Below are 27,318 nucleotides of genomic sequence, written 5' to 3' on the forward strand. Positions count from 1 at the left end.
AGCCTGGTGACTTGTTACAAACCTGGAAGGAGTTACTGCTGCAGCAGACATTTCATGAGCTGGATTTCCCTGGACAGGTGGGCCAAAGGCTCGGGTCACACCTGTCCTGTATGGAGGCAACCAAGACTGTGAACAGCATCACCAAAAGCATTGACATCTAGCAAGGGGGCTTTAAGAAGTTCAGTAAGCAGTGCGCTGCATAGCTGAAAGATTTCCCTCCACTGACCTCTTAGAATCTGCTGGACTAGGTACTTTAGCGTTCAGTCTGGGGCTCTTACTTTCATACAGCTTTTATATTATCCCTTTTTCATTTAGGTTTCCCTCTTTTAAGAATTCTGATCTCTAGGACCCTAAAAGAACTGACCTTTGCCACCACCTTCCAACAGATGGTTCAAATGGTTTTACAAAGCACCAACAAGAATGCCTGAGATATAAACACAGACCCTTCTTCACCTACACAGGGGGTTTATGATTGCCTCAGAGTTCAGCAACAACTGAAATTTGAGGGGAATAACCACACGGACCCTCTAATGTTCTGGGAGATGGCTAATTGTGAAGGATCACCCTGGGCTTGCAGATTGGACCTGCCTCCACCCTTTTTCATGACTCCCTTGTTTATCTGCCTCTATAAAGTCCCAGACCCCCTTCCACTTCTTTGAACCCTTTTCCCTAGTGTAATAGGCTGAATAGAATCATCTCCTTAATTGTCCAGTGCATTTTGTCTTCCACAGTGTTAAAATCTTACTTTAGTTTGTTGTATCTTATGCAGTAGAACATTTTCAATAGTACTGTGCCACTTAAGTTGCATTATCACTTTAAGACCGATAATTCTGAATTTAAAGGAATTGAATGATTTAAATATTTGGAAGACGATTTATTTCTCCCAGCTTTTAAAATTAGATATGAAAAAACTGCTAGGACATCTTACAGGTTAAGTTATCAGGCAGTCTTGACTAGAGAAATACACACAATAGCTGAGAGACCAATAAAGCCTATGCATTCAACATTGCTGGATGAAAATAGAGTAAAAAATCACAGAAGTGAATCTATTTCTGGAATGTTGGAGTGAAGGGCATGGTGGACTCTTCCCCCAACAAAACAACGATTTAACTGGAGAAAATTATTAAAAACAATAATTAAAAGTCTCTGGAAATTGTCCTAAGAGCATACAGCAAATGGAGAAACATTCATTCAAGAAAACCTAAATCTCAATAAGATTTCTTTGGCAACTGAGCTACAACCCACTCCCTCCCCTGTCAGCTCCATCTTACAGAAACTCTATTCCAGGCACCCTACTTGGTGCAACCAAGAAGAGGAGGGCTTCCCCCCAGACCCTCCCTGTAGAGCAGAGGCTCTACTCCAGCTGCGCAGGCTGAGAATCCTGGGACCTCAATTGCCAGCCCCAATCCCCACCCCAGACTGCTTATGGGGGGAGCTTCCACACCAAGAGGGGCAAGCCAAGAAGACCAGGAGCTACTTTTAGCCCAGAGCCCACTTTTAGAGAAGACATGTTCAGTTTAGGATAAGTGGGTTGCTGTCCCTAAGCCTAGATCCTGTGCGGTGTTGCAGAGATTCTCGCCAGGGGAGAGTCAGACTATAAGGACTAAGAGCTCCCAGCTCTGTCCAAGGGGGACTGATTTTATTTGGAGGAGAGGGTGGAAAATTTCATGCTAAGGGTGTTGTTGAAAACAAGGGAGATTTTGGTTGAGAGCGATTAAGAAGGCACTCATAGCTCCATGATACTAGTAGCAACAAGCAAAATGGCAGAGCAACCAGAAGTTTGATAGAGAAAACCAGGGAAAGAGACAGCCAAGAAAAATTCTCCAGGGATCACAGTCAACCATGGGTGTCAGGAAGTCTGTATACAAGCATTAGGCTTCACCCGCTTAGGAGCAATCACAGCAGGATGTGAGCAGTCTTGGAAACACTTTCCAGTCTGCACAAAAGCTCAGCACAGTGTGGAAGCCTCATTGGCACAAGGGCCTTAAGAAGAACTTCTGACCAAGCACTAGTTGAACAATAAGCTACTCTCATGCAGAGGCAATGCCTAGGAAGTCAGGCTTTAACATAAAAGTTAAAGGAGTTTGGAAGACTGTGTGCATGGCCAAGGCTGAACATTCTTAGGAGGGATCAGAGGGGGACAATCCAAGCTACTGGTCTCTGGCTGAACATAGGCCAAGAAAAAAAAATCCTCAAGCTGTGATAGCAGCATCCAAACCACACATGCATCCAATGGTAAAGGGTAAAAAATATAACTGTTCAAGGGGGCTTAAGCACACCCATTGACCAATAAGTGGCTTATGCTGACCCAGGGGTGACCCCTGGGAAGCCAGACTAAAATATAAAAGCAAGACAAAATCTGAGTAGGGACATCAGAAGCTTCACACTGCAGGGGAAATAGACTTCACATAGTTCAGCAAGTCACTAAACAAATAAATGACCAAGCAAAGAACAGCATCAGTTCCTGGGGGATGGAGAGAATTGGTATCCAGAGTTGCTAGTATAATATCTAAAACATCCAGTTTTCAACAAAAACTATTTGACACACAAAAAAACAGTAAAGTGTGACCCATACATAGGAAAAGAAGCAACTGTTATAAATATTTTCAAAGAACTAAAGGAAACCATGCTTAAAGAATTAAAAGAAGACTTGGGAATTCAATGGCAGTCCAGTGATTAGGACTCAGGTTTTTATTTATTTATTTATTTAGGCTGTGCTGGGTCTTAGTTGCAGCATGCAGGCTCCTTAGTTGAGGCATGTGGGACCTTTAGTTGTGGCATGCAAACTCTTAGTTGCGGCATACATGTGGGATCTAGTTCCCTGATCAGGGATCGACGCCGGGCCCTCTGCATTCAGAGTGCAGAGTCTTACGCACTGGACTACCAGGGAAGTCCCTAGGACTCAGCTCTTTCACTGTCATGGCCTGGGTTCAGTCTCTAGTCCAGGAACTAAGATCCCACAAGCTGTGTGGCATGGCCAAAAAAAAAAAGAAAGAAAAAAAGAAGAAGAAGACTTGATGACAATGTCTCATCAGACAGAGAATACCAATAAAGAGAAATTATATAGAAGAACCAAATAAAAATTCTGGAGATGAAAATTCTGGTACAATAACCAAAATGAAAAATTCACTGGGGTTTTCTGCAGATGTGAGTTGTCAGAAGAAAGAACCGGTGAACTTGAAGATGGATTCAATAGAGATAATGCAATCTGAAAAACAAGAAAAATAATCAGAGCCTCAGACTAATGTGAGACACTATTAAGGCACCAACATATGCATAATGGAGAAAAGAGAGAAAAGGGGGCATAAAAATTATTAGGAGTCATGGCTGAAATTTTCCCAAATTTGATCATAGGCATTAATCTGTATATCCAAGAAGCACAATGAACTTCAAGTAGGATAAACATAAAGAGATCCACATTGAGATATATCATAGTCACAACATTGAAAGTCAAAGATAAAGAGAAAAATCTTAAAAAACAGCAAGAGGAAAACAATTCATCACATATAAGATTGACAGCTGACATCTCATCAGAAACAATGGAGGCCAGAAGACGTTATTCAAAATGCTTAAAAACCTGTCAACCAAGAATTCTATATCCAGCAAAACTGTCTTTCAAAACATAAAGGTATTTCAAAATTAAGGGAAGCTGAAAAAATATATTGCTAGCAAGCCTGACATAAGAAATACTAAAATAAGTTCTTCAGACTGAAAACAAATGACACAAGATAGTAATTCAAATCCATGTGAAAAACAAAGTGTCAGTAAAGATGGATAATTTCAAAAGACAGTATAATTGCATATTTCCCTTCTTCTCTTGTTTAAAAAGTAATTACCTAGGATATATGTATATAACTGTATTCTTAGGCTTTTCACTTATAGAAATATGTGTCAACGTTTTGTCAAAATGTTATCTGACAATAACAGCACTGAGGAGGGAGGTGGGAACAAAGCTGTTTTGGAATAAGGTAATGACACCAGATGGTAACTCAAATCCACAAGAAAAATAGAATCAGAAATGCTAAAAAAAGTTTAGTATAATTTTATGAATATATAATTACTCCACTTTCTTCTCACAGAATCTTTAAAAGACATAGGATTATGTAAAGTAAGGATTATAAGAATTTATTGTTGGGTTTATAATATATATGGACGTAATATGTATAACAATAACACAGAGAAGGGAAGGAAACATCTACAGACCACTCCACCTAACAAAAGCAAAATACAGGGGTTTCCCTGGCAGTCCAGTGGTTTAGACTCCACACTTCCAATGCAAGGAGTGTGGGTTTGATCACTGGTCAGGGAACTAAGATCCCACATGCTGCATGGTGCGGCCAAAAAAAAAAAAAAGCAAAATATACGTTCTTCTCATGGGCACATGAAACATTCTCCAGGATAGATCATATGCTAGGCCAATAAAACAAACCTCAAAATATCTAAGATGACTACTATCATACAAAATATGTTCTCTGATGACATGGAATGAAATTAGAAATCAATAACAGAAGGAAATTTGGGAAATTTACAAATATGTGGAAATTAACATAGTCCTAAAGAACAAAAGGGTCAAAGAATAGATCACAAAGGAAATTAGAAAATACATTGAGATGAATGAAAATGAAGACAAATATACAAAAACTTACGGGATGAAGGAAAAGCAGTGCTCAGAGGGAGATTTATACCTGTTAAATTGTACATTAAAAAAGAAGAAAGATCTGAAATCAATAACCTATCTTTTCACCTTAAGAAATTAGAAACAGATGAGAAAACTAAACCCAATGCAAGCAGAAGGAAGGAAACAAAATAAAGCAAAGTGGAAATAAATAGAGAATGGAAAAAAGAATCAATGAAAGGAAAAGCTGGTTCTTTAAAAAGATCAGCAAAACTGATAAACCTTTAGCTAAACTGACACACACACACACACACACACACACACACACACACACGCACACACAAATGACTAAAATCAGAAATGAAACAAAGGAATCACAAGACTTCTCTGGTGGTCCAGTGGGTAAGACTCCATGCTCCCAATGCAGGGGGCCTGGGTTTGATCCCTGGTCAGGGAACTAGATCCCACATGCATGCCACAACTAAGAAGTCCACATGCCACAACTAAGAAAGTCCGTAGGCTGCAACTAAGAGTCTGCATGCCACAACTAAAAAAAAAAAAAAAGAGAGAGAAAGGAATCACTATCAAGCTAACAGAAATAAAAGGGTTATGAGAGAATACTCTGGGGGACTTCCCTGGATAAGACTCTGCGCTCCCAATGCAGGGGGCCCGGGTTCGATTGCTGATCAGGGAACTAGATCCCACATGCATGTTGCAACTAAGAGTTCGCATGCCACAACTAAGAAGTCTGCGTGCCGCAACTAAGGAGCCAGTAAGCCGCAAGTAAGGAGCCGGTGAGCTGCAACTAAGGAGCGCACATGCTGCAACTAAGGAGCCTTCCTGCCACAACTAAGACCCCACACAACCAAATAAATAAATATTAAAAAAAGAATACTATGAACAGTTCTATACCAATAAATTAGATAATCTAGATGAAATGGACAAGTTCATAGAAACACAAACTACCAAAACTAACTCAAGGAAATATAGAAAATCTGAAAAGACTCATAACAAATAAAGAGATTGAATTAGTAATTTAAAAGCTACCCACAAAGGAAAACCCAGGACCAGAAGTTTTACAGGGGAATTCTACCAAACGTTTAAAGAATTAACACCAATCCTTCAAAAACTCTTCCAAAAATAGAAGAGGAGGGGACACTTCCCAGCTCATACTGTGAGATCAGGTACTTGATATCAAAACCAGAGAAAGACATCACAAAAAAAAGAAAACTACAGACCAACATCTCATGAATATACACAAAAATCCTCAGCTGATTACTAGCAAACCAAATCTAGCAACATGTACAGAGGATTACACACCATTACCCTAGGATTTATCCCAGGAATGCAAGATTGGAATAATATATGAACATCAAACAATGTAACACACCACATTAATAGAATACAGGACAAAAGTGACATGATCTTTTCAATAGATACAAGAAAAGCATTTGACAAAATCTAACACCCTTTCACGATAAAACATATATAACAACCAAGCAAGACATGGAAATTCTTCAGCATGATAAAAGAGGTCTACAAAACACAGCTAATATATTTAATGGTGAAAGACTATACTTTCAGGCTAAGAGCAAGAACAAGATTCCTATTCAACAGTGTACTGGAGGTTCCAGCCAGGGAAAATAGGCAAGAAAAATAAATAAAAAGCATCAAGTTTGGAAGGGAAGAAGTTAAACTATATTTGCAGATGACATCTGTTATGTGGAAAAACTTAAGGAATCCCCTATGAAACTATTAGAATTAATAAACAAGTTCAACAGGGTTATCGGATACAAGATCAGTGTACAAATTTTAATTGTATTTCTATACACTAACAAGGAAATATCTGAAAAGGAAATTAAGAAAGCAAGTGCATTTACAATCACACCCAAAAGAATAAAATACTTGGGAATAAACTATCTAAAGTAGGGCAAGGCTTGTACACTGGAAACTACAAAACATTGTTCAGTGAAATTAAATAAAATCTAAATAAATGGAGAGACAACCCATGTTAATGGATCAGAAAACTCCTTTAGAGTCACACTTACCCCCTCTCCAACCATTCCTAACCCCTGGCAACCACTAAACTGTTTTCCTTCTCTATGACATAACTTTGTTATTTCAAAGATGTTATATGAATTGCATAGGATGTCATCTTTTAAGACTGGCTTTTTTTTTTTTCACTCAGCATAATGCTCTTGAGATATGTCCAAGCTGTGTGTGTATCATTCCTTTTTATTCTGCCTCCCCATGTTACGCTTGAACATATTTTTAGAATTCCACTTTGATTTATCTGTAGCGTTTTTTGGTGTACCTCTTTGTATAGATTTTTTAGTACTTGCTCTAAAAAGTCGTATATACATAACTTATGCACAGTCCACTAGTGTCGACATTTTACCATTTTGTAATAGTGTTACAGGTTCCTGGGGTTCTCTACGTTTTTTTCAGTCTATCCCTCTGTGTTCAGTTTGGGTAGTTTACGTTCCTCCATCCTGCGATTTCTCAATCTGGCTGGTGGAAATAGGCATTATTCTTGGCCCCGGGAAGGGGCCAGACACTGTTTCCTCACACTATTTCCAGTGGTTTTCCCCGAGGGAGTAGTTTCTCACGTGCACGTGCTTGTCAGCACTCAGCTGAGGACTTGAGGCGGACCCTCTGGTCTTCGGGGTTCTCTCTCTTTGCAGCCTTCTCCTTCCCAGGATCCAGTCCCATGAAGTCCAGCTGCCTCTGTCTCCCTGGGCTCTCTGCTCCATCTCTTTTTTTAAAATTAATTAATTAATTAATTATTTTTGGCTGTGTTGGGTCTTCGTTTCTGTGCGAGGGCTTTCTCCAGTTGCGGCGAGCGGGGGCCACTCTTCATCGCGGTGCGCGGGCCTCTCACTGTCACGGCCTCTCTTGTTGCGGAGCACAGGCTCCAGACGCGCAGGCTCAGTAATTGTGGCTCACGGGCCTAGCTGCTCCGCGGCATGCAGGATCTTCCCAGACCAGGGCTCGAACCCGTGTCCCCTGCATTGGCAGGCAGACTCTCAACCACTGCGCCACCAGGGAAGCCCATCTGCTCCATGTCTTCAAGGGAGTTCTCTCAGCTCTGCCTGGGTTCCTTTTCTCCAGCCTCGGGCCTGGGAGCGCTCTTGAGGCAGTAAGCTGGGGCAACCACTGTCCACTTGTCTGTTCTGTCTCTTATGGATTACCATCCTTGGTTACCTGATGTTCAGTATCTTGAAAACAGTTGTTTCATATATTTCGTCTCTTGTTTTACATATTTTGTTTGGTTCCTGCTACTTCATCTTGGCTGGGTAAAGAAGTCTTAGTAATTATTTTTTGTCTTGGAAAATATAGTTAGTTTTCATAAACATGTATCATGTTAATATGTACTAATGTTCTTATTGATTTTTTTTTTTAATCTGCGTCAGGTCTTAGTTGCAGCACGCAGGATCTCTTGTTGAGGCACGCGGGATCTTGTGTTGCAGCACCCACGCTTCTCTCTAGTTGTGGCGTGCGGGTTTTCTCTCTCTAGATGTGGCGCGTGGGCTCCAGGGTGTGTGGGCTCTGTAGTTTGTGGCACGCGGGCTCTCTCACTGAGGCGCACGAGCTCAGTAGTTGTGGCGCATGGGCTTATTTGCCCCGAGGCATGTGGGATCTTAGTTCCCCAACCAGGGATTGAACCCACGTCCCCTGCGTTGGAAGGCGGATTCTTTACCACTGGACTACCAGGGAAGTCCCCATTCTTACTGATTTTTAAATGAATTGATAACTAATTAAAATTTTTTCATTTTAATTTCTAATATGGTAAATATTGATAGATATAACCCACATAAATACAAGTATCCTTGCTCTACCTTGGTATATCCTTGGTACCAAACTATCTTTGGTATCCTCAATACCTTTGAGAACCACTTACATATATGAGTTTATTTAATCCCCACAAAATCTTTATTAGGATTATTGTTATCAGCCCTGTTTTACAGATGAGGAGACTGAGGCCCAGAGCAGGGAAGCAGTTGTCCGTCACACAGTAAGCGTGAGACAGTATCTGAACCCACGTAGCCTGGCTCTGTGGTCTATACTCTTCAAACCACGATGCCACACTGCCCTTCAGAGCATGGGTTTTTCCACTTGTTACAGTGTCTCTAAGCCTCAGAGTAACCATTAGATGCCGGCCCAGCCCCTTTTTTCCCCAGGTGTCTGCACCCTTCTTGCCCAGCAGAATCCTTGGGCTCCAAGTGTCTTCATGTAGACAACTTTGGGGGTGGCCCCAGGGGAAAAGATGTGCAGCTGATTTCTGCTTTGCGTTCATGCTTGGACCCCACACTTACGGACTCGGTCCTAATCGACAGACGTGCAGGTGGAATTACAGCTTCTCTGGGCGGCACCGGTCAGAGGCCTTGGGCCTCCCTGTAGCTGGTCAGTTAACGGAGTAGCATTAGTGCTGGTCAAAGTTACTGTGCCTTGGCGGGGCTGCGGGTGTTTCCAGACCTGCTTCTCCCGGGGCAAATCTCAGACTAGTGCACAGCTATGAAAGTCTGGGATATGTAAGATGACTTTGACCATTAATTGCATTTCCAAACAGATTCCATTTTTCAAAGAATACTTTCCATCAAGATTTCCTAGAATGATAGATTCCCTTAGGTGTAAACTCTTTCAGTTATACAAATTCAGTTCAGGAATTGATGTGCTGAGTAAAAGGATATTTGAGATGCTTTCAGCAACAGGAGTATGAAACACACTCTACAGTTAGGCAGCTCACCGTACGTGTATAAAACTGACCAGGAATGTGTAAAACAATGTTCATTTAACAAATATTTACTGAGCAGCTTCTCTGGTCCAGGGCGTAGAGCAGTGAACAGGGCAGGAGCCCTGTTTACATTCTGGTGTCTAGCATATTTATAGCATGCAGGCAAGTCATTTTAAACAACATGTCAATACAGTATAACATCACTGGTTCCAGCAAATGGCTGAGTGCCTGCTCTAGATCTAGCTGGCCCTCTTGGGTGCTGTGTTGTGTAAAAGTTCAACAGTTCCAACCTCAAGGGGTGTAACGTTTGATTGAAAAACGAAAACCAGTCATCCTCATAAAAGTTGTGCACACGAATGCCGGCCCACCCCTAGCAAGCAGCACAAGCCCAGGGAGATCCTACACAGTGTGACTGATGCCCAGAGCGGGACGACTGGGGCTGCCCTGCTAAGTGCCAATCAGTGTGGGCATCTGCCATGAAGAAACAGAGCATGCAATTGCAAACCCAGAAGGAGCACAGAGTAACTCTGCAAAAAGATCACCAAATAACTCTGCCCAAATGAGACAGGAACAAAGGGGTCGTCAGCACCCATCTTGGATGGTGCAACTCAAGGTAATTTTTCTTCTTTGTACTTCTGGGCATTTCCCAATACAATGAAATTGTTATAGCAGAAGATTATAATTGATTTGACACAAATAATCCTGAGAATTTCCTTCATGGGGAAACAGTAACTGGCAGGGAGGTGTCTTAGTAAGCGTTCTTGGGTTATTCCATGTGGTTGCAGGTTCTCTCTTCTTGTGCCCTTGTCGGGGGGTGGCTTTGGCCTGTGTACCTGTTCTAAGCATCAGGCTTCCCAGGGGCTCATGAACCCAGTTTAGTGAACGCTCAGTTTAGCAGCTGCCAAACGAAGGCCAAGGCCACCCGGGACGGCTGCACCTCTGCTGGCCCCTCTGAATTCAGAGGGCAGCTGTCGCTCCATTTGTTCTGCAGCCCTGGCTCCCAGCGGCAGGGAATAGACTTTCAATGGCCCGCCCAGCAGGCGCCTCCCCAGGGAGGCCGGCCCTTCCTTCCTCGGCTTCCTCCATCTTCTCCGGATCCCAGAAGCGCCTCCTGCCCCACCACCAGCTGCAGCCCAGCCTTCTGTCCAGGGAGAGACGGGGCTGAAATGCCTGGGGACCCCGCGGTGACCGGACACTCCCAGGGGCTGCCCGGGCCTTCTCCACGTGGCCACGCCAGGAGGGCCAGGCGGCTGCTCTTCCCCAGAGAAGTGGCTGGCGGTGCCCAGGGCAGGAGGCGGCAGGAGGAGGCGGAGTGGCGACTCAGCCCTCTGAGGTAGAGACGCTGCGTGGTGCCCAGCGAGTGGCGCCTTTTGCTCTTGAGATGTGCGTGGGGCCCTGTTCCTGGTTCTCCCTGCCATTCCCTTTATGCCTTCTAAGCGGTCTCGCTAAGGTCGCTGATGGGGAAAGGGACCATGGGGGGAACGCCCAGCTTACCTTGGCCGGATGCTGGGCCTCCTGCTGGGCAGGCCAAGGATGGACAGGCTGCGGGTGGGCGTGGGCACAGCCGATCTTTATTCTGGACACGGGATGGAGATGCTCCGATGGGGAGGTTGGCGGTTGGTCGTCATCGTGGGAAAGGGAAAGTGAAACGGACCTCGGCGCATGGAAGAAAGGTGCTTTTAGAAGCAGGGAGAGGCTGGGGACCCTGCAGGTGAAGAACTCTGTGGTCACTGTGCACAGGTGGTTTCTTGTTGGGTGACGGAGGCCATGATGTTTGAGGTGCAAAAACGTGGCGTTGCTGAATGCCTGCTGGGGGGGCTGTTCTCTGGCCACTCTTGTTCCAAACTTGGGAGTTGAGTCAAGTCTGCCCCAGAGCCAAGGTAAGACTGAGATGCGTTTTCCTCTTCAAAGTTCAAGGCAGGCCGTCTTTGGAGAGGAAGCCAGGCCACGAGTGGCGAAGCTCCTTGGCTTAGCAGCACCCCTGAGTGAACCAGACTCTGAAGAAGCGTCCTGGGTTCTCCTTACCCTGAAGAAGGTCTCTGGGTCTCTTTGTTTGTTCTACAAGCGTTACAAGAATTAGTGGGTTACGATTCCACCAGTTTATTTCACTGCGCGCTGCGTGGTCCGAGAAGAAGTAAGGACATTTTGTGCTGGTCAGACGGTGTGTTCTGAGGGCATGCTCACATTTTAAAATAGAAAAGTGTATTTGTCAAAACGACAAATGTTCTGGTGTCTGTGGGTGTGCTGCCCGCTATTCACTTCTCAGCCTGGGAAGCCTGGGGTGGGGAGAGGCTCCGGCTGGAACAGTCCAGGTGCTTCCCTGGCCCTCCCCAGGGATTCTCACAGGCCACTTCTGGAACAAACTTTAGACTCGAAGGAGCTGGCTGATTTGAGTAATGTATTCCTGCCCTACGAGGACCAGTGCTTGATCACCCCCAACACCCTGAGAGGGAAATGCCCAGATGCAGGGGGAGAGACCCCTGGGGCCCTCACATCACGTGGGCTGCTGTTAACCAGGCGTGACACCCGTCCTGCCTGCTGGGAAGGCCCCTCTGCTCCTGCCCTGGCAGGAGAGACCCTGAGACCACCCTGAGACCTCCTTCTCCGTCCCATTGCCACATGGGGGAAGGGCCCTGGCTCTAGAGAGAAGGCCACTCGAGGCACCTGGAGACCCCCAGTTCCCACTGTCCTCATCCTACTGATTAGGCCATGCTGGCTGAGGGAGGCCCAACCCCTCCTTTGGCCCCCATGACCCCCAGCCCCCCACCATGGGACCCCTGGGCACAGGGCTAGCTCAGGTGCGGTGCTGGGCTGGAGAGGGGAGTGAGAGGGTGGATGGGCGGGGCAGCCAGGGAAACGCCCTGGGAAGGGGGTGCTTACAGATGCCCCGAGGCCCAGAGGGTGTGGAGCCTGCGCCCAGGGGGGACCCCACGCCTCCGGGTCCCTTCTAGGACAGCCCCCGTGTCGCTCCCCTGCTTGCTTTGTGGCCCAGCCTTGCCCTGTGACGTCTCAAAGCCTCATCTGTCCTGCTCTGAATCATCACATTAAGTGGGTGATTCAAGCCTCACTCCTGAGTGTCATCAGGGGCTCCCTCCCTGTCAAACCCCAGCCTCCTAACTGCACCCTTTCCTCCTCCCTCCCTCCCACGTCTCTGCCCCCCTAGAGCAGGATTTCTCCAAGCAGTTATAATATTCCCGGTCACCTCCATTCTCCCCCTAGGGCGCTGCCTGCCCCACCGCAGGGAACACCGTCTGCGCGACCACGGTGAGGAGTGCTCCTAGGAGTGGGGCATTGCAGGGTCCCCCGCACCCCTCCAGCTGGACTCAGGTCCCCGCATACGCGTGGCCTGCTCTTGCCACCAAGTCCAGGTCCCTCCCTGTCCTGCAACCAGAGCAGCTTGCACATGGGAGCAGTCATGCCCTCCGGGCTTCTGTGATACCTCACTCCCTGGTCCCCTGACCTCTCACCCTTGGAGGGCTCCTGGCTCAGCACAGACACCGTCAGTGACCTCATGAGCCCCAGGGTTGAAACTGCATCTGCACCAAACCTTCCACATCTTTGCAGAGATGGGACCTCTCTGAGCTCCAGGTTCACAGTGCCCACTCCCCTGCCACCTTCCCTGGGATGTGCAACCGTGTGTTTATGGTTTCCTTTGCTGTGCAAAAGCTTTTAAGTTTCATTTGGTCCCATTTGTTTATTTTTGTTTTTATTTCCATTTCTCTAGGAGGTGGGTCAAAAAGGATCTTGCTGTGATTTACATCATAGAGTGTTCTGCCTATGTTTTCCTCTAAGAGTTTGATAGTGTCTGGCCTTACATTTAGCTCTTTAATCGATTTTGAGTTTATTTTTGTGTATGGTGTCAGGGAGTGTTCTAATTTCATTCTTTTACATGTAGCTGTCCAGTTTTCCCAGCACCACTTATTGAAGAGGCTGTCTTTTCTCCATTGTATATTCTTGTCTCCTTTATCAAAGATAAGGTGACCATATGTGCGTGGGTTTATCTCTGGGCTTTCTATCCTGTTCCATTGCTCTATATTTCTGTTTTTGTGCCAGTGCCATACTGTCTTCATTACTGTAGCTTTGTAGTATAGTCTGAAGTCCAGGAGCCTGATTCCTCCAGCTCTGTTTTTCTTTCTCAAGATTAAATGCACAAATCTTAACTGTACATGCCATGATTTTTGACAAATGCATACACTTGTGTGACCCAAGCCCCTATTAAGATATAGAACATTATCATCACCCCCAAAAGTTTCTTCATGCCCCTTTCCAGCCAATCCTTGCCCCCCACGCACACCCTGAGGCAGCCACCATCCTGAATTTTTTCCACCACCGGCCAGTTTGTCTGCTGTAGAGCTTGATATAAATGGAGCAGGTGCTCTTTTGCGTAAGGGCTTCTTTCACTCAGAGTCATGTCTGGAGATTCATCCACGTTGGTGTCAGTGTTGTGTCCGTCCTTTCTTAGACTCCGCCCCTGCGCTCTGGCCCCACCCTCTCCCTTATTCCCCATGCCCCGCCCTCCCGCTCTCCAGACCACCTTCTTTCTGACCTCAGGGCCCCTGAACTTGCTGTTTTTTCCGCCAACTCTTTTCCTCATTCAAGCGTCACCTCCACTCGCCCCTCCACTCTAAAGCAGCCCCGTACACTGCCTTTTCTTTGCAGCACTTGTCCCTGTCTAAAATCATGTTTACTTGTTTACAGCCTGTCCCCCGCCCCAGCTAAACTCAGTGAGAGCTTGGCCCAGGTCCTCTTGTTCACAGCTGTACCCCCGGTGCTCATACACCATGAATAGTCTTGAATGAAGGGGTGATGAGTGAGTGAACATCTGAATAACCACTGCCAGGAGACTGCACGCTCTTTCTTGCAAATCTGACCTGTAGCTGCACCATAGGAGGCTGGCCCATGACTCCTGGAGGCTGCACATCTCCAGTGGGGCTGAACGATGCCACAGTCGCCACCCAGCTCTTGCTGAGTTTGCCCCCCGCACAGGGAAGAGGCACTCTGGATGATGGGTGAGCAGCAGAGGGCTCTGGTTTGGCCACAGGCAGATAGTCTCCTGCTCAGCAACAGTACAAAGGGAGGCTGGAAGGCTGGAGGGCAGGCATGGGATCCCCTACAGGTAGGGAGCAGGTCCCTTTGGTGTTTTGCCGTCTACTTTTCATCCCCTTTGGTTCCCACAGGACCCCAGTACTCGCTTAAGCATCCAGTCCATTTCTGGTGCACGACCCCCAGCACACGTGCTTCTCGGTGTTCACAATTACGGAAAGCATTTCTCTCTCAACAGGCAGACGACCCAAGAAATCATCCACATTCTACACTTAATCAACCAGCAAATTACAGTTAATCAGAATCTGCTAAGACATGTTCGCAAAAAGAACAACTGCAAACCACACTAGCTTCAAGATATCAGCTACTTAGGAATAGGTGCCTTTTCCAAGCTTATTCTGCAGATATAAGGCTGCACGGTAGTATCAATTCATCTTTCGGAATTCCCTGTTTATTCATAGGTTGCTACTTTGCATGGCCATTTCTAGAGAGTCTTTGTCTGTTGCCAAGAAGTAATGCGCGACGTTCAGTCGGGTTAATAGACCAGGCTGCTCAGTTCTGCCTGCCTCCCCCCCCCCCGCCCGCCCCCCGACGGTATCATGTGGGCCGTCTCCAATTATGAGCTGCACTCCACTGCCCCGCTAGAAATATCTGCCTTCGGGTAGAGTGAGGCTTTTGTTTCGTTTGTTTGTTTAACACTTTTCTCAGAATAGATTCCCTAAATGGTTTTATGTCACCAGGTCACTTTAATGGCTCTCCTCTAGCTTACCGAGAGCGAGCGCTTCATCACAGGAAGGAGGAGTAGTACCTGGCCCTCCTCCCCAACTTCGGCGTTTGGTTTGTCTTCACAAAGTACCTTCTGCTGGGTTAGGGGGCTGCTCACAGACTTGGATGAAGTGGTAATTTCCTGGGGAGGGCACTAGGTAATCTCCTGGCCTGGCATCCAAGTATGCAGAGCCAGGCTCCTGACTCCGAGGGGCGCCCCTCGACCTTGACCTCCCTGGAGGCGGGGCTGCGTGCACTGGGAGTCCCCAGCGCCCCGGGAGGGAGTCGGTGCCCAGAAACATCGGTCTGCGGAATTAAAGCGCTGAGGTGACCCCCTTTCCTGCCCGGGGCCGCAGCGGGGACTCCGGGCTTGGGGGCCAGCGGGGAGGGAGGTGGTCTCAGCACCGCCACTCTCTCCCCCGTCCTCCCGCCCCCTGCGTGTGTTCGCGTTCCAGGGCGGCCCGGGACAGCGGAGGGGGAGCGCCGGGTGGGGCGCCCCGGCGGGGCGAGGGGGCTCGTTCGCGTTTGTTATAACTTCCCTCCCTTTTAAAGGAAAGCTATGCCCGGAATCCGGGAGGTGGCGGGCGAAGCCGGCGGGGAGGACGTGACCCGCGCCCGCCGCAGGCCGAGCTCGCGTGTCCCCCGAGACAAGGCGGCGCGGGTGGCGCGGCGCCCCCTCCCCGCGCTCCAGCGTTGGGCTCCCAGCGCCTCGCCCGCCCCCGCCCACACCTCGTGGGCGGGGCGCCCGCCCCCCCCCCCCCCCCCCCGCTCTCCGGCCGCGGCCCCCACCTCCCGCTCGGCGGGCTGGGCTGGGCTGGGCTGGGCTGGGCTGGGCTGGGCTGCGCGGCGGGCGGAGCGGCTCCCGGCCTTTTTTGGGCGTCTCCTCGCTCCGCGCGGACCTGCGGGCGGGCGCTCGGCGGGCGGCGGCGGCGGCGGCGGCAGCGGCTCTGGGGGTCCCGAGGCGGCCCCGGTTCGGCGCGCTCGGCCACCATGACGGGAAGGTAACTGCCCCCGGGCGGAGGGCGCCGCTGGCCAGGGAGGGGGGCTGCGCGACAGGACCCCCGCCCGCCGGGAGCCCTTCCCGCACGCCGGCCTCGCGCGGCCCCTCCACCTCGGCCGCTCCCGGGCGGCAGCGCCGGTCAGGTCAGCGGCCCCTGCCCGGCGCGTCCCGCCCTCCCGCCGGCCCCGGGCAGCGGCAGGTGAAGGGCCTGCCCCGCACGACGGGGCCATCAGCCCCGCCCCCTCCGGAGGACCAGGGCTCGGGGCTCAGAGGGGCCGGGGACTTGCTCAAGGTCACAGCCAACTAAAGGGCAAGGCGTCAAAACCCAGGCTGTCGGCTTCTTCCAGCTTCCCTGTGTGATCTGTGAGGCCTCACCTCTGGAGCCTCTGTTCCCTCTTCTGTAAGCCAGGAATGGTAAAAATGGTAAAAGGTCTGACTGGGGGCCTGGCCAGAACTGCCCCCAAACATAGGCTGCACGGGGATGGGCTGGGGGCAGGAAACTCCCCCAGGCCTGGCCCAGGTTCTGCTCTCATACCCCTTGTGGCCATTTCACAGATGGGGTGACTGAGGCCACAGAGCCCGAGTGACTCACCAGGCCAGTCACATGTCCACCAGTTTCTGGCCGGTGTTGGCCTCTGCGGCCCTTTCTGGAACGTGGCTGGGTACAAGTGCATGACTCACGGCTGGGTGGGAGGGGCTGGTCTCTGAGGTCGGGCGCCCCCTTCCAGCCAATCCCTGGGAGGAGGATGCTCTTCTTCACCACCCCTTGACTTGGGCGGAAGGGTGGAGGGGACCCCGTGGCTTTGCTGGGGAAAGGGGCTTGGAGAGGCAGTGCCCAGGAATGGGGAGCGGCCACTCGGGACAGGGTGGTGGACCCAAACCTAGGTGATGTGCAGGGCGGTCACCCAGCCTGCAGGGGCACATTGATCGCTATTAAGGCTGTGACCCCGAGTCTTAGGGCAGCCCCAGAACCAGCACGGGTCCTGTCACCTGGGGAGTCCTGTGCTTCATATGCGATTTGCTGCCCACTTCGCAGACTTCCTGTCCCGACCCAAGTCTGTGGACAAAGCCAGCCCCCAGTGCTCACCCCTCCTGGTGCGCTCGTGTCCTCCGGTCCCTCGCAGGGCGCCCCTGCCGGCTGCCTCGCTCCGCACCCTCAGAGCTTCCGAGGGAAAGAAGGGGGGAGAGAACAGGGACAGAATCAGGAGCAGCGACAGATGGATGGGTGGTGGGGTGGGGGTGGGACGCGTGGCAGGTGGTTCTCCAGGCGCAGAAGAGATCGTAGGGCAGAGCCGCAGGGTGCCAGCTTCTGTAGCAGCTTCTGCCCAGATGCCCTGGGTGGGCGTTGAGGCAGAAACCCGGACGCACCGCTGTTCCCTCAGCAGGAGTCCTCTCAACCCTGAGTCCCGGGGGTCTTCCAGGAAGAGGGGGGCCGTCGGGTCAGCCAGACGCAGCCCGGCAGGAGAAGCTGGGAAGGCAGGCGGTGGAGGAGGGGCGGAGCAGAGGCCAGCCTGCCCCAGCTGCTGCCTGGCTCCAGCAGGCTCCCTGAGCCTGAAAGATGCTGGTCGTCAAGTGACACGGACCAGAGTAGCCTTGGAAAACACTGAGTCGGGTTTTTCCTTGTGAAAGTAAAGCTGCTCATCTTAGAGAGTTAGGAAAAACCCAGAAACAAAAAAGGTAACAGAAACATTAGAAGAAAGAAAGAAAACACCGGCAGTTCCACTCCTCAGAAATGCCCTCAGGAACATTTTGGTGGCTTTCTTCTTTTCTTGTGGTGTATTCATTCTCCTGCTCATTTTGTTTTTCACAAGCTGTGAGTGGTCTCCACCCTCCTTTGAAGTTTGCCTACCACATGCGGCGTCATGCCAGGGCTGGCTAGCCTCCCCTCCCCACACAGGCATAGGGGCCAGGCTGGCAGAGCAATGGACATTCTACCCAATCTTTGGGGTGGGCGAGGTTTTTCCTGTCCCAGAAGCTGTGAAGTTTCATTTTCATGCCACCATGCCCTCCGCACGTCCACTGCCCCCACGAGATGCCAGGGCAGTTCTCACACCTGGATGCTGGTTCTCCCCACATCATCCCTTGCTGCCCAGACCAGGCTGACCTTTGGAAATGACCCTGTCCTTGTACACCTCATGCACCTTCTGGGGCTCTCCCTGCCAACGGCGTAAAGTCCCAGCCCTCCATGGGACTGGAGCAGATGAGACCAGAGGGAGGGCAGTGGGAAGCCACTGAAGTGACCTGGAGTGATGTGCATGACCGGGCACTTTGGAAATACTCCTCTGGGGCTGCTGAGGAAGAGGTGGGGAAGGAGACTGGCCAGGAGGCAAGCAACGAGAGAGCCTCTTCTTGGCAGCCACGGGGCTCGAGAAGACTAGACGGACTCAGGGGACCTGGGGGGTGGAGTCTGGACCCAGGGCGGATCCAGGAAGAGGATGCCCAGTTTGTGGCGGCAGGTGTGGGAGTGGACACAGAGCTAGTTTGGGCCATGAAGCATTCGAAGAGCTGTGGTGAGTCTAGGGGGAAACCCTGAGACTGGACATGAGGGCCTGCAGCCAGGAGAGGGCTGAGCTAGGGCGGAAGAGTGAATGAGGCCTGGAACGTGGGCGTGGTTGCTTAGGGAGCAGCTGTGCTGTGGGAAGAGGCTCAGCCCCAGCTGCTGCCCTGGGGACTCTGGACCTTGAAAACACCGCATCTTTGTCCCAGCTGAAGGGGCCTTTGGCATCACCGGTTTTCAAGCCCGGGTGGGTTACGTCTCCTCCCCAGGGACCTGGCCTGGCAGCAGCTCTCTTCCAGAGGGAGCCTGGGACCTGGTGCTCGCAGCAGTGTGACTCAGTGGCTTGGCCTACCCACCAGGTCCCACCCACCACATGACCGGCATCCGCAGAGGCTGCCAGATCCCAGCCGGGTCCCATGCTCGGTACGGTGCAGAGTGGGGCTGCTAGAGCTCTGTCCTCACACCTACCAGCCTCCCCCGACCCCGATGGTGCTCCCAGCTGTTCCCCACCCTCCTCAGGAATATGGCCAGTGACCCCTCAGTAGAGCAACCTGCCGGGGTGCAGCTAGGGTGGCAGCCAGAGCCCTCAGGACAGCACATGGGGCTGTGATGGAGTCAAGGGTTTAAGCAAAGTGGGAAGCGGGTGACACGGGATGTGCAGCGGAGGCCTGAGCCCCAGGCTGGGCCCCGCCCATGGCCCCTCACCCCCTCCCTTTTCCTCTGCTTCTAGTGTAGACTCCCCTCTCCGGCTGGCCTGACCTGTAGCGTGTGCCCAGTTCCGTACTATAACAACACCTCTACCTGGGCTCACTTCAGGCTACCCATGTGATGTGAACCCGTTCACGAAATTCCTGAAAACTGAGCAGTGTGCAGTGTGAGCTGGCACAGGATGACCCGGGCACACGGCTGGGAGGAGGGGCCAGGCGTTCCCTGCGCAGCGGCTGCTCCCTGCTCCCACCTACCACGTGCAGATTCTCACTTAAGCCTTCCTGGGGGCTTCACTTCTAGGTGGGGAGCGGGGCAGAGGGAGGTACCTGAACTGTCCTCCTTGTGCTGTTTATTCAGATCTTCTCAATTTCTGATGATGTCTATTTACTCGAATTTCCTGTGAGGCAAGAAGGTTGGAATACACTGTTCATCATCTCAGGCATGCCAAAGGATCTGGGCGAGTCGTCTTCAGCCCCCCAGTGAGGTTGGCTCTGGCGGAGAGGCTGTTTGTGGTGGTGTCGCTGGCTCCCCTGGGGGTGGCACTAACCACTCAGCCAGAGAGGCAGCGCCATCTCATGCCTTGCTGGCGGCTGCCCTGGCCCTTGTCTCTGCCCTAGTAAGTGACATAGTTGCATTCATCACTACGTGTGTGCTGCTTAAACATTTGAGATAGGAATCCCATGCCATGAAATTCACTGTTTCAGAGTGTACAGGTCAGTGGCTTTTAGTACATTCACCAGGTTATGCAACCATCACTACTAATTCTAGAACATTTTCATCACTCCCAAAAGAAACCCATTTGCAGCCAATTTCCCCCCTCCCCCAGCCCTTGGCAATTCCTAGTCTGCTTTCCCGTCTCTACTGATTTGCCTGTTCTGGACGTTTCATATAGATGGAACCATACATTATGTCACCTTTTTTTTTTTTTTTTTTTTTTTTGCCTGGCTTCTTTCATTTAGCATCATGTTTTCAAGGTTCATTTATGTTGTCATATGAATCAGTACTTTGTTCCTTTTTTTAGCCAAATATTCCCTTATATGGATATACCACATTTTGTCTATATGTTCATCTGTGGTGGACATTTGAATTGTTTCCACTTTTGGCTCTTATGAATAATGCTGCTGTGAACATCCCTATATATATTTTCTACTTTCTGGAGCATATACCTAGGAGTGGAATTGCTGAGTCACATAGTAACTCTATGTTAAACTTTTTGAGGAATTGCCAAGCTGTTTTCCAAGTAACAGCACAATTTTTACATTCCCACCAGGAATGTGTGAGGGTTCCAGTTCTCCACGTCCTAATTAATACATCATTATCTGCATTAGTAGGTGTAAAGTGGTATCACATTATAGTTTTGACTTTTATTTCCCTAGTGACTTGTGATGTTGGACACCTTTTCAGGTGCTTATTGGCCACTTGTATATCTTCTTTGGAGAAACGTCTACTCAAATTCTGTACCCATTTAAAAATTGGATTCTTTTTATTGTTGGGTTGTAAGAGTTCTTTTTGTATTCTGGATATTAGACACTCGTCAGATATATGATTTGCAAATACTTTCTGCTGTGGATTGTCTTTTAACTTTCCTGATAGTGTCCTTCAATGCACAAAAGTTTTAAATTTTGATGAAGTCTTATTTACCTATTTATTTTTGATTGCTTGAGTTTTTGGTTTCATATCTAGGAAACTGTTACCTAATCCATGGAGATTTATACCTATGTTTTTTTCTAGGAGTTCTTTAGTGTTAACTCTAGTATTTCAGTTTTCAATCCATTATGAGCCAGTTTTTATTTATTTTTTATTTTTATTTTTTATGAGTCAGTTTGTATATATGACCTGAAGTAGAGGTTTAAAATCATTCTTTTTCATGTGGTTATTAAGTGGTTCTAGCATCATTTGTTGACAAGACTATTCTTTCCTCAATGAATTATCTTGGCAGGCTTGTCAAAAATCAATTGACCCTGGATGTATGGGATTATTTCTGAATTCTCAATCTGATTCCACTGATGTACGTGTTTATCCTTATGCCAGTACCATACTGTTTTGATTACTGTAACTCTGTAGTAAGTTGTGAAATTGGGAAATGTGAGTCCTCTGACTTTGTTCTTTTTCAAGTGGTTTTGAACAACTATTCTGAGTCCCTTGCATTTATTTCCATATGAATTTTAGGATTAGCTTGCCCATTTCTGTAAAAAAGGCAGTTGGAATTTTGATACGGATTGTGTTGAATCCATAGGTCATTTGGGGGGAAAGGTATTGCCATCTTAACAATGTTAGGTTTTCTAATCCATGAACATGGGATGTCTTTCCATTTATTTAGGTCTTCTTTTATTTCTTTCAACAACGTTGCATAGTTATCAGTGTATAAGGCTTACACTTCTTTGGTTAAATTTATTTCTAAGTATTTTTTTCTTATTTATTTATTTATTTTTGGCTGCGTTGGGCCTTCGTTGCTGTGCACAGGCTTTCTCTAGTTGTGGCAAGCAGGGGCTACTCTTTGTTGCGGTGCGTGGGCTTCTCATTGTGGTGGCTTCTCTTGTTGCAGAGCACGGGCTCTAGGCGCATGGGCTTCAGTAGTTGTGGTTTGTGGGCTCTAGAGCACAGGCTCAGTAGCTGTGGTGCATGGGCTTAGTTGCTCCACGCATGTGGGATCTTCCTGGCCCAGGGCTTGAACCTGTGTCCCCTGCATTGGCAGGCAGATTCTTAACCACTGCGCCACCAGGGAAGCCCAATACTTTTTCTTTTTGATGCTATTAAAAATGGAATTGTTTTATTAATTTTATATTCAGATGGCTCATTGCTAGTGATTTTTTGTATATTGTTCTTTCATCCTGCAACCTTGCTGAATTAATTTAGTAGCTGTAATAGGTTTGTGTGTGTGTGTTTGTCAGGGGGGAGTTCTTTAGGGTTTTCTATATATAAGAAAATGTGATGCACAATTAGAGATAGTTTTACTCCTTCTTTCCAATCTGGATGCCTTTCATTTCCTTTTCCTGCCTAGTTGTCTTTGCTAGAACCTCCAGTGCAATGTTGAAAAGAAATGAGGAGGCTGGATATCTTGTCTTGTTCTTGACCTTAGAGGGAAACCTTTCAGTCTTACAATTAAGTATGATGTTAGCTGTGGTTTTTTTTGCAGTTTGAAGAAATTCCCTTCTATTCCTAGATCCTTGAGTTTTTTTTGTTTTGTTTTGTTTTAATCATGAAAGGTGTTGGATTTTGTTAAGTGTGTTTTCTGCATTCACTGAGATGATCATGTGGTGTTTTCCCTTTATTCTATTGATATGATGTATCAATTTTATAATGTTAAAACAACCTTATCTTCCTGAGATAAATCCCATTTGGTCATGTTGTATAATACTTTTTATAGGCTTCTAGATTCAGTTTTGTTGAGGACATCTGTATTCATAAGGGATGTCGATCTGTAGTTTTCTTGTGATGTCATTGTCTGGTGTTGGTATTAGGGCAATACTGGCCTCACTGAGTTAAGGTGTTCCCTCTTGGTTGATTTTTGGGAAGCTTTTTGTGAAGGACTGGTGTTAATTCTACTTAAACATTTGATAAAATTCGCTAATAAAACCATCTGGTCCTGGGGTCCTCTTCGTGGGAAGTTTTTTTTTTCTTTTTCTTTTTTTTAAAATTACTAACCTATTCCCTGTACTTGTTACTGGTCTATTTGGATTTTCTGTTTCTTCTTGAGTCAGTTTGGGTAATTTATATCTTTCTAGGAGTCTGTCCATTTCAACTAGGTTATTTAATTTGTTGGCATATGATTGTTCATAGTATTTCCTTACAATCCTTTAAATTTCTCTAAGTTCAGTCCCTTGTTTCATTCTGATTTTTAGTCATTTGAATGTTCTCTTTTTTTCTTGGTCAGACTAGAAAAAGATTTGTTAAGTTTTGTTGATCTTATCAATGAACCAACTTTTGGTTTCATAGATTTTCTCTATTTTTTTCTAGTTTCTGTCTGATTTATTTCTGCTCTAATCTTTATTATTTCCTCCTTTTGCTTACTTTGAGTTTAGTTTACTAATCTGTTTCTAGTTCCTTAAAGTGGGAGGTTAGCTTATTGATTTGAGATTTTTTTACTGTAGATATTTACAGTTATAAATTGAGCACCACTTGAGCTTCATCCAATAAATTTTGGTCTGTTGTGTTTTCATTTCATTCATTCCAAAGTATTTCCTAAATTCCCTTGTGTTTTCTTCTTTGATTCATTGGTTCTTTAGGAGTGTGTCATTTAATTTCCACATACTTGTGAATTCACTAACTTTCCTTTTATGATTGATTTTAATTTTATTCTGCTGTGGTCTGAGAATATGCTTCCTATGATCTCAATCATTTTAATTTATTGAGGCTTGTTTTATGTCCTAATATATGGTCTGTCCTGGAGAATGTTCCATGTGCACTTAAGAAGAATGTATATTCTGCTATTGTTGGGCGGAGTGTTCTATAGATGTCTTTTAGGCCTAGTTGGCTTATAGTGTTGTTTATGTCTTCTATATCCTTGCTTAGCTTCTATATAATGGTCTATCCATTATTGACAGTGGAGTATTGAAGTCTCTAGCTATTATTTTTAAATTATCTATTTTTCCTCTCAGTTCTGTCAGTTTTTGCTTCAGGTATTTTGGGACTTTGTTGTTAGGTGCCTATGTTTATACTTGTTATTTCTTCTTTATGGATTAACTCTTTTATCATCATAAAATGTCCTTCTTTGCTCTTGTAACAATTTTTGCCTTAAAGTCTATTTTGTCTGATAGTATAGCCACTCCAGTTCTCTTTTGTTTGCTGTTTGAATGGTCTATCTTTTCCATTCTTTTATTTTCAGCTTTTTGTGTTTTTGAATCTAAAGTGAATCTCTTGTAGAAAGCATATAATTGGATCACATTTAAAATATCCATTTAAAAAAATTCAAAAAACTTTTAATTGGAAAGTTTAATCCATTTACATGTAATGTAATTACTGATAACTGGGGTTTACATCTGCCACTTTCCTATTTTTTCCTATTTGTCTTATGTCTTTTTTGTTTCTTAATTCCTACACCATTGCCTTCTTTTGTGTTAAATTATTTCATTACTCAGTCATCTTTAAACCAGATTGGAAAAAAAGGTTTACAAACAAAAAATACATTTATACTGTCTTTTATATTTATCTTATGGTTACCTTTACTGCTCTTAATTTCTGTTTTGTTTTTAAATAATTTAACAGTTTCTTCTCTTTTTTTTCCTATTTATTTAGTTATTTTTTCCTGTGTTGGGACTTCGTTGCTCTGTGCGGGCTTTCTCTAGTTGCGGTGAGCAGGGGCTACTCTTCATTGCAGTGCTCAGGCTTCTCATTGCAGTGGCTTCTCTTGTTGCGGAGCATGGGCTCTAGGCATGCGGGCTTCAGTAGTTGTGGCCCATGGGCTCAGTAGTTGTGGCTCACAGGCTCTAGAGCACCGGCTCAGTTGTTGTGGAGGACAGGCTTAGTTGCTCCGAGGCATGTGGGATCTTCCCGGACGAGGGATTGAATTTGTGTCCCTGCCATGCTGGCAGGCGGATTCCTAACTGCCACTGCACCACCAGGGAAGTCCCTGCTCTTAATTTCTTCATGTGGATTCGAATTATTGTCTAGTGTCCTTTCATTTCATCCTGAAGGACTCTCTTTAGTATTTCTTTTCAACTCTAGGATTTGTTTTTGGTCCCATTTTATAATTTCTCTCTCTTTGTTGATATTCTCCATTTGGTGAGACATTTTCATACTTTTCTTTAGTTTTTTAGACCTGGCTTCCTTTAGTTCTTTGAACGTATTTATATTAGCTGATTTGAGGTCTGTCTAGTAAGTCTAACATCTGGGCTTCCTCAGGGACAGTTTCTGTTGATTGCTCTTTTTTTTTATGTGTCTAGGTCATTTTTTTTGTTGTTTCTTTGTGTGTATCATAATTTTTGCTGAGAACAGGACTTTTCAAATAAAATAATGTGGCAGCTCTGGAAACCAGATTCTCCCTACTCCCCAGGGTTTCTTGTTGCTGCTTATTGTTTGTTTAGTGATTTTTCTGAACCGATTCTATAAAGTCTGTATCTCTGTCATTTGTGGCCACTGAAGTCTCTGCCTGGTTAGTTTAGTAGTCAGCTAATGATTAGACAGAGATTTTCTTGAATGTCTGAAACCAGTAAGTCTCCCAGCCTTTACTGAAGGCTCTGAGTGTATGTTGGGGCACAGTTTCAACATCCAACCAGGCATTTTACAACTCCGCCTTAGTCTTCACTTCCTGATTGTACAGAGCCCAAAAGGTCCATCAGAAGTGAGAGCTTAGGACCTTCTAAGGACTTTCCTGAGCATGCACATAGCCCTGGGCATTCACATGGCCTTCTAGATTCCCAGGAATATGTCGGTTCTTTTCGAAGCCCCTAAGGACATCTCATTGCTTGGTTTTTCCTTTTAAGCTTTTTGATTAGTCAATTGCCCAACTGTTACCCTTTGCCTGTGACAATGGCAGCTATGATAGTAATACATAGGTAGTTGTGATAGTAAAATACATTTGGAAAACTCACCCCAGGAGAGGCTTTGAGCACTGGGTAAGTGTGAGTGAGGTCACATAAAAACCAGCCTTTCAAGCAGGATCTTCCAGGGAAGACCAGGTCATTCTCCTTTGGGAATGAATCTCTGAAAGAGTTTCAGCCCTGTTCTGCTCCCTCATTACTGGGAATGCAGCCAGTTACTTTTCTAGGCAGCTATGAAGTTAGGAAGTGGGGATTAAGGACTAGGATAAATTAAAACACCATAAAGGTGTTCTTACCAAGATTCAGCTTTTATAACCCCCTCCCAGTTGGTTATATTTTTAATTTATCTATTGTTATTGAGGTATAATTGACATACAATATTATGTTAGTTTTTTGTTTTTTGTTTTTTTTTTAGTTTTTTATTTATTTATGGCTGTGTTGGGTCTTCGTTTCTGTGCGAGGGCTTTCTCCAGTTGTGGCAAGCGGGGGCCACTCTTCATCACAGTGCGTGGGGCTCTCACTATCGCGGCCTCACTTATTGTGGAGCACAGGCTCCAGACGCGCAGGCTCAGTGATTGTGGCTCACGGGCGTAGTTGCTCCGCGGCATGTGGGATCCTCCCAGACCAGGGCTCGAACCCGTGTCCCCTGCATTGGCAGGCAGATTCTCAACCACTGCGCCACCAGGGAAGCCCCATGTTAGTTTTAGCTGTACAACATAATGATCTGATATTTGTATATATTGTGAAATGATCACCACAATAAGTCTAGTTAACATCTAGTTAACTAGACACCATAGTTATAAAAAATTTTTTTTCCTTGTGATGAGGACTTTTAAGATTTATTCTCTTAGCAACTTTCAAATATGAAATACAGTATTATTAACTATAGTCATCATGCTGTACATTACATCCCCATGACTTATTTGTCTTATAAAAGGAAGTTTGTATCCTTTGACCCCCTTCACCCATTTCACCCATCCCCCACCCCCCCCACCTCTGGCAACCATCAATCTGTTCTCTGTATCTGACCTAGGCTTTTTGTTTTGTTTTGTTTTTAAAATTCCAAGTATAAATGTGACCACACAGTATTAGTCTTTCTCTGTCTGACATTTCACTTAGCATAATATCCTCAAGTTTCATCCATATTTTCTCAAATGGCAAGATTTCATTCTTTTTTTTATGGCTGAATAGTATTCCCTTGCATTTATATACCACATCTTCTTTATCCATTCATCCATTGATGGACACTTAGGTTGTTTCCATATTTTGGCTATTGTAAATAATGCTGCAATGAACATAGAGGTGTGTATATCTTTTCAACTTAGTGTTTTTGTTTTCTTCAGATAAATACCCAGAAGTGGAATTGCTGGATCATATGGTAGTTCTATTTTTAATTTTTTGAGGAACCTCTATACTGTTTTTCATGGTGGCTGCATCAATTTACATTCCCACCAACAGTGCAAGAGGGTTCCTTTT

The 27,318-nt window shown here is 46.6% G+C and overlaps 1 protein-coding gene across 3 annotated transcripts in view; it reads left to right on the plus strand.

Moving 5' to 3' along the window:
- Positions 1 to 10,532: 10,532 nt before the first annotated feature.
- Positions 10,533 to 27,318, plus strand: part of LIMS2 (LIM zinc finger domain containing 2) — a 41,192-nt gene continuing 24,406 nt past the window's right edge. Inside the window, exon 1 of one of the 3 annotated variants that reach the window (XM_082465923.1) lies at positions 10,533 to 10,683. Coding sequence is in view for 2 of the 3 variants with exons in the window: in XM_082465925.1 (XP_082322051.1) it covers positions 16,149 to 16,159 (11 nt within the window). In the remaining variant the exon portion in view is untranslated. Of the gene's footprint in view, positions 10,684 to 15,993; positions 16,160 to 27,318 lie in introns of those variants that run through there. The other 2 variants (XM_082465925.1, XM_082465926.1) reach the window with 2 other exon arrangements.

This window comes from Balaenoptera physalus (genome assembly GCF_965194825.1).
Source record: "Balaenoptera physalus genome assembly, chromosome: 6".
NCBI classification, from domain to species: domain Eukaryota; kingdom Metazoa; phylum Chordata; class Mammalia; order Artiodactyla; family Balaenopteridae; genus Balaenoptera; species Balaenoptera physalus.